Genomic DNA, 15,072 nt, shown 5'->3' with positions numbered 1-15,072 from the left:
TTCTTAATGCCTCTGCTCATGGAGGCATGTGATTTCATAAGACTCTCAGCTGTCATTCGAAAAACCCAAACCCAAATCTATGTTTCTAGCCATTATGGCTGCAGATAAAAGCATGAAATGTGAAACCCAAAGCCTAAAAAAATTAAAAAGGAAAATAAAAAGAACCTCAAATACATCATTTTATAAAACTCTGATTATTTCTAGGCCAGACTCATGATTTTGTGTGTCTGACTCATATTTTTGAATGTTTGAGGTTGCCAATATTGGGATCTTCAAACCTGATTCCCCCCATATGTTGTTTGAATACGTACTCCTCTAGCTTTTATTCTCTTAAAGTATACAGATCCTACCATTAGAGCTGTTCTGTGCAGCTCTAACGTTACTGTGGGCCAACTACATACGTAGACTGGTGTTTCTGTTACAATCTTTGCTTTATAGTGGCTTCATAACTTCCTTCTTAACTGGCAAAGAACTGAAACTGGGTCCACAACATTCCAGTACAGATATCATTTTTTCCTCTCAGAAAGTCTGTTAAGCAGCTTTTTCTATGTAATGATGAACCTCTAATTTTGTTTTCACAGAGTTGCATGCTTTTAAAAAAAATACAGTATAACAATTCCGATTTTCTAGATCCAGCTGGTCTGCTTAGCTGCTTTGGACACAGTTTGTTGAGCCTGAGTTGTGTTTTAGGTTGTTTATGTGTATATTTAGCTATTTTGGTATGTATGGAAGATACTGCTGCCTTTGAAGAATGAATACATGCTCCTGTGACATAATTAAGTATTGGGATAGCTGGGATTACTTTCTGACTCAAATATTTATGATCACAAGCTAAAAAATGATGCCAGCATCCACTAACCCGTCTCTATCAGTCCCAACTAATTACAGACCAAAAACAAATTATACACCAGAATAAAATATGTAAATACCATAACTCTGACCATAATCATATTTCCATTACAGGTGGCCAAACTGTTTATTCTATGCATTTAACCCTCGGGTTTGCAAGTTATCTGCAAACAGATTGTATTTTAACAAATTTGTTTTAATATTCAAAATTTTTCAGTAAATGGCTTTTACAAATACATTTGAGCATTGGATTATGTGAAGACAGCTCAAACTGAGTATTCAACTGATTACTTAATATTTGGAATTTGCTGGAAGCTTTGTGTCTGGTCACCTAAATCAAATCATATTGTTCACGTTCCTTGACTGGATGACTTAACTTTACACTTCTGCCAAGAGCCACTTGTATTTCTTGATTAAACAGATCTTTGTCAATGGGCCCCAAATTCAGTGGTCAGAAATATTTATATGAAGGAAGCACAGTGGTAAGAATGTTCACAGACAGCCAAAAATTAAGCAATGCAAAGCAGGCTGAATTGAAAGAAGCGTTCTAATTCAGTTTACTCACGAACAGGCCTTAAAAAAAAGAAAACTGGTATTGCTTTGCTATCTTAGCACTTTAAGGGCCAGATTCTGATCTCAGTTACATCAGAATCTGACCCTAGCTTGGAGATCTGAAAAGCCCTAACAAATTATTACAACAAAGTTGGTTTTATTGTCCTATTAACATTGGCCCTATTTAAATTCTTATGCTGATGTGATTATTTTCCATTCCCAGATATCTAAAGGACCCATTTACTGTTTGGTCACTGGTTCTTGGAAGTGTTACCCAATCATATTCATCCTTGTACCATCCATTCCACCAAATACAAGGCTCTCCTTCATTCCCACGAACAAATGCCTGAGGCACTACCCTTAATTAGTATTATCAACATTTCTTACATGCTTTTGCACTTAGATTTTAACTTTCAGCTGAACCATATGATCTCTCAAAACTTTTTCTTTTTCAGTAAATAAACTGAACTATGTTTTCCCTTCCTGTTTTTAGGGCAATTAAAGAGCAGCTGATTAACTCCAACCCAAAAAAATCCATAAAAGAGTATCTAGAGAGAAATAATTCTCTCTCTGTCATACATGGGTTTATTTTATATTATGAAGGGAAATTATGTAGCAGGCAACAGCAATCTTCATTTTTGCAGGTGGAGATTTGTCCTCCATAAAACCCATGCAACCCCACTGATTTCACAGGCCCTAAAAGTTTATTGGCTTCTGATTTGCTGATGGGAACTCTGAATTCTTTACTTTTGACTTCATAATCCTTGCCACAGCCACTGAGCTGCATTGTAACAAATAAGTGAGATTTAACTACTGCAGCAGATGGAAAGTTATGATAAAAATGTCAAATAAAAAATGCAGGATGGAAAGGCAAAAAATACTATTATATTATACTATTATAATACTATAATACAATGCCATTAAATACTAGTATTTCAGCAGAACTGTCTGTACGGACAAGGTGTCCCAGGCTTTTCCATGAGGTATCCACGGATCTTTAAACCTCAAAGGGGGACCAAAATGTGGACCCAGTTGTTTCTTATCCAACACTAACATACATTTGAGAATTATGTATCTTGGGCATCTTGAGGAATGATAAGTGTTGTCCACAGCCTCTTCCTAGTGGACAACCCCACACCTGATCCCCTCATTCGGATGGATCAACTGAATCAGAACCCAAGTCTCCATCACCAGATCCTGATACAATAGATGCCTTCCCCCCCCATGTCCATTTTCCCCTTCTTTTCCTGCCTTTGATCCTTCTTCCTTTTCCTCTTGTTTTTTCTATTTCTCGTTGTATGCGTAGTCATAGACACATTTATTCCTTTTCTAGCTTGTTATTCTGTTGCGGCTTCCCTTCACTGTTCCCCGCTAACCAGAAGACTGCACACTGCTTGGAGTGGGAGAGTCTGCTGCTGGATGGGCAGAGCAGGGTTACATATGCCCTCAAAGCTGAGTGAGTGCTGCAAAAGACGAGAAGCCTACACTAGTGGAATACAGCCTGAGCCCGAGTCCTCTATATGTGACCTTGGCCGGTGGCCAACTGCATTACCCCGCAAGGAGCAGGGATAGATGAAAGTGGCTTCCAGAGAGTAGCCCATCACATTACCCACTGCTGCAGGAGCTTGTTCCTGGTGGGAGTTGTGGGAGATCCAAGGTTAAGGAGCTTCCTCCACTGCTGCGGCCTCTCTCACCTGCCCTGTGCTCTCCTTCGACTGATCTTGTGTCCTGCATCCTCCTCCATTTCCCTTCTCCAGGTGGGAAACACGGATCTAAAGTCTCTCTATATTTTCTCCATTTCTCCTTTTCCGATCATTCCGAAAGAAGGCCTCGTGACTGAAAGACCGTTTGTTTTCTATAGTCCTTCCCCAAATCCACTTCTTTAGACCAGCTGACACCGATTCCCATCTTAAGTCAAACTGCGTATTGCATAGTTTGCCTAACATTGCATAGCACGTTCATGTGGTGCTTGGTGAATTATCCGTTGACATAACTAACTGATTGGTAGTTCTGCCCGAGTGTCCCAGCAATGAACTGTAGCAACGGGAAGAGTCAGATACTTGTCAGCCCTCCTGAAGAGCATGGCTAAGTAATTCACTCATGCCAGCGCCCTACAGGGCACGGCTGTTTTTATGAATATTTTTCTGTGTCCTCTCCCCCAAATAAGGCACTCTACCTGATCCAGCAGTATACTAGTTATTTCTCGTGTTAAAATATTCTCACTATATTTGCACTGTACCAGCAGTCTATGAAAAATATTTTTAGAGTGAAAATGACAACAAGATTGAGAGACCAGGGTGGTGGAAATCAGTGTGAGGGCCACCATGGTAAGCTGCCCACGAAAACGTGAAAGTGTCACTGGAGGAAAAAGCACACAATTTCACAGCTGCCACTATTCAGGAACAGGCACAAACCGTTATGCAGAGAGACAAAGCAAGCTATTATTGTAACAACCACTCCCACATCTTATACATTTCCTGTTCTTTGCTATAGGGCAACAGTTATAGCAGGAAAGACATAATAAATTAAAAAGGCATCAAACCTTATAGACTTGTCCATATGTCCCATTTCCAACTACTTGCACCAGTTCAAATATCCCTGCTGGGTCCTGTAAAAAGTACAGTAAATACTGTTATTCATGGCAAAGCGGTTACACACTCACTTTTCAAAGGGAGCACTATTGTTCACGAACAGAATGCAAAAAGTCTCGTAACGATTTATATTACAAATAGAGAGAATAATAAAACAACTAAATAGTAATACAATCATCATTAATAGTAAAATATGATGAACTTCTATTACAATTTTCAGCCATGCCTCTAAAAACACTATATAAATATTAGCCAATGAAAGCTTAAATACACCAATATCATAGATAAATACAGATGGATAAACTGAAGTACATAGAAGTTACATGACTTGCCCATGGTCACATGACAATTTAGTAGCAGAGGCAGGAACAGAAGCCAGAAGTCCCAAGTCTCAGTTCTAATCACTGAGCCTATCTAGAGGATGAATTTGGACGTCTCTCTTCTGTTATGAAATATTTAGGTTACTAGTCTACAGAAAGAACGAACCAAAGTTACCGTGTCCTATAACTAATTTGTGTTTGATTTAGAACTAGCCTTACCAAAACAATCATAATATCAAGTCTACATCTAAAATGCACACTGTCTCATTTCTCAAAGGTGGACTGGAAGACATAGAGAACAAACAGCTTTTTGTCTCGGCATCATGGGTTTGAATCCAGACTTGATTGCTGTTAACTGTGACCAATTTCCATGTAACAGATGATCAAGGGCCTATGTGAAATAAACTAGTACAATTCCTACTCGTTTAGCATCCACTCCATTAAAACCCAGCCTTGTCCACAAGGATGAAGTTGAGATCTATCTTGTATCATTTCTCAAGTAGCAAGAGTACTCTGCAGAAGAGTATGGACATGTAAACATCTACTCCTGCAACTCAGCATGTTAAGAACTCTATTATTTCAGTTAAAACTCACTTGAAAGATTTATATAAAACCATTAAGAACTCAAGAGACCAGTTTCTTGGTAGCTGGCTGAGCAATTTATCACTCTAGCACATTTCTTTGGAGGATATCATTGAGAAGTTTATATGAAATATTATTAATTCCGTGAATCCGTTTCTCACCATCTGTTTTAGCTATCTATCATGTAGGTTGATATCTTTGGGTACCACTAAGGGATGTGCTATAGAATCACATCATTCACTCAGAAGTCCAGTTTCTGTGACGCTGGCTGGAAAAGCCTGTTATTTATCACAGAAAAAATGTTTTTCTGGTTGAAGATTATTTGTTGAGAAAAAAATTTTTTTTTTTTTTTTGCATGGAAACTGTCCACCTAGGGATTGATCCAGCACACTTTGCTTGGGAAAATCCCCTCTGAAATAAACAACAGTTTTCTACATAAATGAAACAGTACTAGGCTTTTTGTCAGCAGAGTGTCCTGATCGGCATGCAATAGATTTCATCATGAGAACAATGTAACACAGACTTCTACAATTGCGTTACTGCGCAGTTATTCCAAAGCCAAATAGCTCCGGCAGTGGCAAAGCACAAGTCCCCCTTACAGCCGTGAAAATCTATTTTTATCTTGCTTGGATTCTCTGTGTTCCAAGCCAGTAAATCTGAACGCACTCATCTTCAGTCCTTTGTGGTTAGATGGTTTTTAATCATGTCCTTCCCAGATCTCCAACTGTCTGTAGATTTGTTTTATTTAACTAACAAGATGGAACCAGCTCAGACTGATTTTTCACTTATCCATACGCTCAGGTGAAAGCCACAAAGAAATATATTGAAAACAGAAGAGAAATTACACATAAGAAGCTAAGGCACAGTTTGAGTTTATCCTTCCTTGATTTCGGTATCGATTCTGCAAATTCTTACGCATACCAAAATAAATGGAACTATTCGTGTGCAAAAAGTTAGGAAAGCACATAAAAGGCTTTGCAGGAGCAGAGTCCTTGTATGGTGCTTCATTTCCATTGGTCTGTGCTCTTTCTTTCATAGAATCATAGAATATCAGGGTTGGAAGGGACCTCAGGTGGTCATCTAGTCCAACCCCCTGCTCAAAGCAGGACCAATCCCCAACTAAATCATCCCAGCCAGGGCTTTGTCAAGCCTGACCTTAAAAACTTCTAAGGAAGGAGATTCCACCACCTCCCTAGGTAACGCATTCCAGTGTTTCACCACCCTCCTAGTGAAAAAGTTTTTCCTAATATCCAACCTAAACCTCCCCCACTGAAACTTGAGACCATTACTCCTTGTTCTGTCATCTGCTAGCACTGAGAACAGTCTAGAGCCATCCTCTTTGGAACCCCCTTTCAGGTAGTTGAAAGCAGCTATCAAATCCCCCCTCATTCTTCTGTTCTGCAGACTAAACAATCCCAGTTCCCTCAGCCTCTCCTCATAAGTCATGTGTTCCAGTCCCCTAATCATTTTTGTTGCCCTCCGCTGGACTCTTTCCAATTTTTCCACATCCTTCTTGTAGTGTGGGGCCCAAAACTGGACACAGTACTCCAGATGAGGCCTCACCAATGTCGAATAGAGGGGAATGATCACGTCCCTCGATCTGCTGGCAATGCCTCTACATATACACCCCAAAATGCCATTGGCCTTCTTGGCAACAACGGCACACTGTTGACTCATATCCAGCTTCTCGTCCACTGTAACCGTTAGGTCCTTTTCTGCAGAACTGCTGCCGAGCCATTCGGTCCCTAGTCTGTAGCAGTGCATGGGATTCTTCTGTCCTAAGTGCAGGACTCTGCATTTGTCCTTGTTGAACTTCATCAGATTTCTTTTGGCCCAATCCTACAATTTTTCTAGGGCCCTCTGTATCCTATCCCTACCCTCCAGCATATCTACCTCTCCTCCCAGTTTAGTGTCATCTGCAAACTTGCTGAGGGTGCAATCCACACCATCCTCCTGATCATTTATGAAGATATTGAACAAAACCGGCCCCAGGACCGACCCTTGGGCCACTCCACTTGATACCTTCTGCCAACTAGACATGGAGCCATTGATCACTACCCGTTGAGCCTGACAATCTAGCCAACTTTCTGTCCACCTTATAGTCCTTTCATCCAGCCCATACTTCTTTAACTTGCTGGCAAGAATACTGGGGGAGACCATGTCAAAAGCTTTGCTAAAGTCAAGGAATAACACGTCCACCGCTTTCCCCTCATCCACAGAACCAGTTATCTCGTCATAGAAGGCAATTAGATTAGTCAGGCATGACTTGCCCTTGGTGAATCCATGCTGACTGTTCCTGATCACTTTCCTCTCCTCTAAGTGCTTCAGAATTGATTCCTTAAGGACCTGCTCCATGATTTTTCCAGGGACTGAGGTGAGGCTGACTGGCCTGTAGTTCCCAGGATCCTCCTTCTTCCCTTTTTTAAAGATGGGCACTACATTAGCCTTTTTCCAGTCGTCCGGGACTTCCCCCGATCGCCATGAGTTTTCAAAGATAATGGCCAATGGCTCTGCAATCACATCCGCCAACTCCTTTAGCACTCTCAGATGCAGTGCATCCGGCCCCATGGACTTGTGCTCGTCCAGCTTTTTTAAATAGTCCCGAACCACTTCTTTCTCCACAGAGGGCTGGTCACCTCCTCCCCATGCTGTGCTGCCCAGTGCAGTAGTCTGGGAGCTGACCTTATTCGTGAAGACAGAGGCAAAAAAAGCACTGAGTACATTAGCTTTTTCCACATCCTCTATCACTAGGTTGCCTTTCAATTATGTTAGAGCCAGTAATAAGCCTATTGCCGCTGATAGATCTAAAACATAATTTTAGGTGGACACTATAAAACCCTCATTGGCTGGCGTCAGGATCCCAAAAAGCAGAGTCAGGACTAAGGGTCCAAAGCAGGGGCTAACCTGAGGCTCGGAACAGTGGAGGAGTTCACAGCCAGGTTCCAGACCAGGGTCAATACCTAGGGTCAGAGTCAGATTTCAGTGTCCAGACAGAAGGCGAAAATCAAATTAAGCCAAGGTCAAAGTCAGGAGCAAGGAATGGGACTGGCAGCTACAGGCGGTCCACACTGTTGCCTGGACACTTCCTGGAACACGCCTTGGGTTTATATAAGACAGGAAGCCAAACAGGAGCCATGAAGTTGGTGCCTGGCAGACCCCTTGAGGCAGGACTTCCCATGGTCCATGCCCACAGTGGGTCATGGGCAGCTGAGCAGCAAGCTGGTTACAGCAGCGGCTGACTGACAGAATGGAGATGCCAACTGCCTGGCAGCTCTGCTGGCCTGAGTTCTAGACTCGTGGGGCCTTACAGCTGGGCTGCATAAGCGCCACCCCAGTGCTGAGCTGTGGCTGCTAGGTAGGCCAATCAAATGTTCAGAGACCCTCCCTGGAATTCTTCCGCATTAGAGCTCCTTTGCGGAATGTGCACTACAGCAGTGTTTCTCAAATGTGTACTGTTCTTGTCTGGTTGGACATGAGCATTGCATCCTCAGCTGGCACATTATGGTTAAGTCCTCACACTGGGCCAATCTCTTAATTATCTCAGAGATAGGAATCATCTTTGATGTAGTACTTCCTCTCAGCAAACATTTTAAAACTCCATGGCCCGTATAACCCTTCACCACCTACCCATTGCCAAGTTGCTACATTTCCTTTGATCAATGCCAAAATTCTGACCCAAACATTCATCACTTTGAGGTTAATTACTGCAATGCCCTGTACCATATGCCGGTCTTCTTGCTTTCCTTTATCATCTGCAGACTGTTCAAAAGGCAACAGCAAGACTGATGACCTGGATGCCACCTGGGCAACATATTACCCCTCTACAGGATGGCATGCCAAATGCTGCATGCAACAGGATACCAAATGAAATACACTTTTCATGGATTCTGCAGCCAGGCAAGAGAAAAGAGTTTGCAGCTCTGATTTTTCTGTCCCTCTTTACAGAACAAAAAAATCAAAAGGCATTTTAGCCCTCTGGTTGCCCTTATGAAACGAGCAACCCTGGAAGGTCGGTAACATAAATATACACCGTTAGATCACCAGGGCAGCACGAGGTAACAACCTGGTTTGGAAGCCAAATAGCACCAGAACTGCACCCAGATGCTCCCTGAACTTTTGGGATGTATTGGCCAGACCACCCCTTCCCATGGGAGGAGGGCGCCCGGGAGGACATCTCTGTGAGAATCCTCTCATACCATCCCACTGGAGGGGGTGGGGCTAACTCCCAGGGAACTAATGCCATCTGCCCGGAGGCCATGTGCCTCGACACTGGTTCTGCCCTCAATTGGCTGACTCCCTCAAAACACTGCAATTGCAGAGTTCCACACTACCTGGATAACTTTGGCCATGGCTGGCCCAGGGAGAGGGCTTTGCAAAATAGGTCCTATGACCCCTGATCAAATTTGTTTTCCCCTCCACTCATAATTTCCATGGGGCTGGAAATTTGCTGGCCTCGGCCTGCCTCCACTCTTGCCTCCAGCATGCAGCCTCTGCTGGGATCTGGGGAGCGGGGGACCATGCTGTGGAGGTAGTTGAATACTGTCCCATATGTGGATCAAAGGGGCACTTTGGGACTCTTTTAGTGTTTCCTTATTGAGGTCTAGACCTGCAGTATTCAGGATCTCTGGGGTAAAACCCTGTGAGAGATTTGCTGGCTTTGACACCGAAAGCCAGCAAGCTGCTTTACAAAGCTATCCTCCTCCCTGCTCACACAGGATTCTTATTTCTTTAACAAGATAAGACACATCCACTGAACTTCATCACTTTGTTTTACTTGTCCGAGCATCGCTACGTTTCAGGTTAAATTCTGGTTTCCTGGTCAGTGTGTCCTGTGCCATCCCTGCAATCTCTATGACAGTGCAGGCCTTTTATTTTTCCTGGGTCTTGTGTTTGGAACCCCCACCATAGGATTTCTGTGCAGGGTTTTCCAAACCCTCTTTTTAAGTCATTTTTAGAAAATATCTTGCTTTGGTTTCCCTGTTTGAGGCTGAAAGCATTTCGCCACAGTTTTTTCCCCTCCCTGGATCGGAAGAGTGCATTAGAAGAATAGCTGTGGCTAGACTGGCATGATATTTCCACTCATCTTTTTAAAAACCTAAGCTAGCCACCTAAGTTGCAACCGTGTTAACTGTTTGTGGGCATGAAATATGACCAGGGTTGTGTTTTCTGGAGACAGAGCTGGTTTACATTAAAACCCTGGAAGTTGCAAGAGCAGGCACAATGCTAGTATTTATAATCAGCCATATTCATATCGGCTTTGTTGGCCTTGCAAAAATATGACACACACACTCTTCATCACAGGAGCCCCATTTACCACACCCACCCTCTCCCCACACCTTTGCGGGATTAAAGTAATGCTTACTGAAGTCAACGGGAGTTAGTTACTGGGGCAGGGGAATGGGACAGTGATGAGATTGGAATAAAATAAAATACCATCTCTGGACTCTAAAATCCTGCTTATTTTATGCCTGTGAGTTGACTTGACTACAGTTATTGCAGGAGTAAGTTGAAGAGCATTCAGTCCTACATGGTGTGTATGGGAGTACTTGGGGCTAAATTCTCTGCTGGTGGAAATAGGCATAGCTTCATTGACTTCAATAGCGTTTCACCCATTTGCACCATCAGAACGTGGGCCCCTTTGTGTGCACTTTAGAGATATTTACACAGACGGGGTGAAATCCTGTTTGCCTTACTCATGCAAGAAGTCCAGCCCCCCTAAAGGTCAGTCATGCAAGGAAGACTGGGCCCACAGTTTGCACAGCCCAGGACATCTTTACATAGCTTTAAGCAGCTGGCAGGCAACCTAAATAGTGAGACCGGCCTTTTAAAGGTCAGGTATCAGCTATTTTGTCCTTAAAGATGCACCACACAGACTCCACCTAGCTGCTTCTTTTGCAATTGTCAGCAGTGACTTGTATTCATCAGGGGAAAAAATATCACCCAACTAAAACTAAAACTCCGTAAGGCTGGGAATCCTTTGCCAATCACAGCTTAAAACCAGATGCTGTAAAATCAAGGATCTGCCAGAATAATACAGAGGAAGAAAGCACATTGGGTGGGTGAAGGGCAGCAGCAGAGAGAGGCTGAAAATGGCTTTCTGAACACCTCGGATCTGACACTGAAGCACACCATTACCCTGCCCAGAAAAACAACAGCACCAGGAATGACTGAAGCAGCCTTGAGGCTTCTCATCCAGAGAGGGGAAGGAGGAAACATTCCCACAGGAGGCAGCAAGCTGAAACCAGAAGCAACAGGCGACTGGGCAAGACCAAGCCTTGGGTCTGCTCCTGGCTCTGCGAGTGCCCACAGAGGAAGGCAGGGGCATGGACCTGGCTGGGGGGAGAAAAGCCCAGCTAAGCAGGGCTCAGGTCGGGTCAGGACTGGCTCGGCAGGGACCGGGTCAGCCAAAGCAGACGTGCATTGGATCAACCCAGGTCAGGCAGGGCAGATGAAGCCAGCCAGGCTCAGAGGGGTGCAGCCCGGCCAGCTCTGCATGAGCTCCGCTCCCCGCAAGTCCCAGCCCTGGCTAAAGCCAGAGGTGCCGCTTACCCGGAGCGCAGCCAGGTCGATGTTGTCCAGGCTCTTAGCGGTGTAGTCCCTGGCCATGATCCGGGGTCCCGGGAAACTTCACCGGGCTGAAGTCAGTGGCGGCGCAGGAGAAGCCGCGGCCGGTGCAGGCGTTTCTCCCGGGGGGGCGGGGACGGGGCGCTGCAGGAGCCGGGTGGATGCTCTTGATCGATTTTTGCAGAGCTAACGGCCCCGACCCAGCTCAGCCCTTGCCAGCGGGTCCGTCCATGGCTGTCGGTCTGTGTGACAAACACAGGAAGCTTGACATGCAAGCAGCCTGCACGGCCGGGAAATCCTCCCCAGTCAGAGGGCGAGGACACAGCCCCGGAGCCGAGCTTCTTTGAAGAAAAACAACTTTGGCAGAGACATTTCCTCGGGAAAGTTTGCAAGGAAGTGACGTGCCCGAGGGGGTTTGGATGCCGCAGCTGCGGCGGCCGGAGCGGAGCAGGACTGGGGCGGGAGGGGCAGGGAATCGATTAGGGGGAAAGGTAACGAGCTGGAGCCGGCCACGCTTTGGTCCCACCAGCGAGAGCGCGAGAACCAGGCTCCCGGTGCATCAAACCCGCCCGGAGCCCAGCGCGTCCCAGGGCAAAGCCCGGCAGCTGGATCGAGCCCCCAGCCTCTCCACTCAGGCATTAGGCTAGGGGGCCCATTGGGCTGGGCCCAGCAGGTGGCAGACCCAGCCGCTCCCGGGTCACCTGTTCGCTCTGCTTTAGTTTCCTTCGCCTCTGAGGTTCCCCGGGGTCAGCCAATGTCTGTTTGCTGGAGAAGCTCTCCTGCTCCCAGCCAGATGGGAGCTTTCTCTCTGGCCATGCTGGCAGAGATTCAGTCTCCTGGGGTAGGTATTGGGCATAGGTGCTGCGGCACCCCCTGGCTTCAAGTGGTTTCCATTATATTCAGGGTTTACAGTTTGGTTCCCTGGCTCTCAGCACCCCCCACAATACAAATTGTTCCAGCACCCCTGGTTTTGAGGGATACCCGCCCCTCATCCCTTTCTTCCTGCTCTTTGGCCAGCTTCTGCTATTTTGGAGGGGTGTGTAGGATCGTCTCCCTTTCTTTTTCTGAGCTAGCATTGATGCCAGCTTGACAGAGCTAAGGTATGTCTACACTGAAAAATAAACTGAAAACCCCCACCGTGGCAGCGCGTCTCAGAGCCTGGGTGTACAGACTTGCAGGGCTTGTGCTACAAACACCAGTCCCTTCCCTTTCGGGCTGGAGCTCACAAGGGGGGTTGGGTCTCGGAGCCCAAGCCTGGACATCTACACTGCTGTTTTTAGCCTGCTGCCGGGGTATAAATGTACCTCTGGAAACTTAAGTCTGAGTCACACCTCTTCCTCACAAGCAGGCCGTGTCTTCACTGCAGAGTCCAGTGGGGTTACCGAACACCAGTTAACACCTCACCTCCCACGTTCGCCTCACTCCAGTGAGAGCAGCCACACTGCGAAGTAACTCTGGAACTGCACAGAAGCAGTAGCATGTACCCCTGACAGGCTAGAAGCACCACCGCCCTCCAGTGGAGGGGTTGCGTGTGGACAGGACTTGAGATGCGCAACCCTCAGGTTATAAGTAGACTTAACTCTGCAGTGAAGACAAGCACAGGGATTCACCTTTGGAGGGAACGACCAGCACCTAATAAAGGAGGGTTGGGAGATAGGGCTTGCAAGTGATGTCATCTCTCCCTTTCCCGGATTCCATGGAAGCCCCTCTGGCAAACTGGGCAGGGGTAGGCCGTCTGTTTGTAGGCAGGGGCACCCATCTGTGGGCTTTGAGGCAGGGGCATCCATCCGTGGGCTTTGCTTTCTGCTGCAATCTCCCTGGGCAAGCCTGAAGAGATGATATTGCGGTAGAACGCCTGCTAACTGAATACATATTAAGGCCCACATGGCAGAGAATGATGGGAGCTTTTATTTTACTGACACAGAGAGAGAGCTCAGCAACCATAGCAAAAGACGGGCAGATGCTTTCGAAAGTTCCCTTCAGTACGGAATGCAGAAGCAGCTATGGAAGTTGTGGGACACCCTGAGAATTTGGAGCTAGCCCTGCCAATGTTCACAGGAAGAAGCAGCTTGATCTTTAAATATTCATGGTAAATAGGCCCAATGGCCTGTGATGAGATGTTAGATGGGGTGGGATCTGAGTTACCCAGGAAAGAATTTTCTGTAGTATCTGGCTGGTGAATCTTGCCCATATGCTCAGGGTTTAGCTGATCGCCATATTTGGGGTCAGGAAGGAATTTTCCTCCAAGGCAGATTGGAAGAGGCCCTGGAGGTTTTTTGCCTTCCTATGTAGCATGGGGCATGGGTCACTTGCTGGAGGATTCTCTGCTTCTTGAAGTCTTTAAACCATGATTTGAGGACTTCAATAGCTCAGACATAGGTGAGAGGTTTTTCATAGGAGTGGGTGGGTGAGATTCTGTGGCCTGCGTTGTGCAGGAGGTCAGACTAGATGATCATAATGGTCCCTTCTGACCTTAGTATCTATGAATCTATAAACCACCCAGACTGATTTCAGCAGGGCGGTTCTACCTTCTGCAAGGTAGCATCCCGTGTCCTGAAACAGCCGACAACATCACACCACAATGCTGGCGTTTGCCCCCACAGAGTGGCACTCTTAGATATAGCAGGTCCAGGGACTCCACAAGCGACTCCACTCCCGCTAGGGCTGAGCATAGCCTAACCTCCAGGGCATCAGTCAATTCTTGGTCTCTTTTTTTCAAAATAGAAGTCTGGCCTCAGCTATGAGCTGTCAGCATTGGTTGCTCTAGAGGCAGTGAGGTCACTGGACTGGTTATACTCCAGAGGAAATCCCAGGCTGCCTACCTGGCAAACCTCAGTGAAAAGTAAACTTGGAAGAGATTTAAAGAAAAAAACATCAGTACGTTGGCATATAATTTTAGAGCCCAAATTCCTTCCAGTGGGTTTCACTCCCGGTTATAGAGAATACATTCTGTGTTATAGTGGAGGAGGAGGGGAGAGCAGAAATCACACCGGGCAGAGGAGGATACATTAGACAGAGCTGCCCTTTGGCCCTGAAAAGCCCACAGCCCTGGGCCTCCCTGATTTGGGGTAACTAGCAATGCAAAGGAAGATTTCAGCTTTCATTTTTTGTTAAGAGATGCTTCTAGACTCTTTCCTTGTGGAGACAGCCTTGAAGGCATGAATCAATACAGGCCAGTAGTTAATGCTGAAGGGAACAATTTTCTGAGCTCCCGTTCTGCAGCAGGAACCTGAGATAAACCTAAAGATTCCTTTCACAAAAATGAGTGCTTTATCCTGGAAGGAAGGGAATTCCAACCCATCTTTAAGCCAGCCTGGTGCACAACAATGAGATAACAGTGGAGAGGAATCAGTTACACTTTAGGGCAGGATAGCAAAAATGTATTTGGCAAGCTTGCAGTAAAGTGTTATGGCTAGCTCTCAGGATGGCATGTGATTACAAACTATGCTGCCCGTTACAAATCTGTTTTGCCCTGTAATTACAAATGCAGAAAGAACATAATGTGCGATTGCATTGTTGTGGGATGGAAGGGATCTACATGCCATGGGGCTTTCTGGTTCATACTTAAAGGCACAAATCAAGGGAAATATATTTTATTGCCCGATAAACTTCTT

At 45.7% G+C, this 15,072-nt stretch overlaps 1 protein-coding gene across 2 annotated transcripts in view; it reads right to left on the bottom strand.

Moving 5' to 3' along the window:
- NRK (Nik related kinase) overlaps nt 1-12,144 on the bottom strand; it is a 122,965-nt gene extending 110,821 nt beyond the window's left edge. The window contains exons 1-2 of one of the 2 annotated variants that reach the window (XM_037908382.2): nt 11,444-12,144; nt 3,944-4,009 (exon numbers count right to left, since the gene is read on the bottom strand). In XM_037908382.2, coding sequence (XP_037764310.1) covers nt 3,944-4,009; nt 11,444-11,500 — 123 coding nt within the window. In that variant the 5' untranslated portion in view covers nt 11,501-12,144. The remainder of the gene's footprint in view (nt 1-3,943; nt 4,010-11,443) is intronic. The other variant, XM_037908383.2, reaches the window with a different exon arrangement.
- Nucleotides 12,145-15,072: the final 2,928 nt, after the last annotated feature.

This window comes from Chelonia mydas, chromosome 9 (genome assembly GCF_015237465.2).
Source record: "Chelonia mydas isolate rCheMyd1 chromosome 9, rCheMyd1.pri.v2, whole genome shotgun sequence".
In the NCBI taxonomy this organism is placed as follows: Eukaryota; Metazoa; Chordata; order Testudines; family Cheloniidae; genus Chelonia; species Chelonia mydas.
Note: the sequence above shows the minus strand (reverse complement) of the source record. Positions and strands in the feature narration are given on the sequence as shown.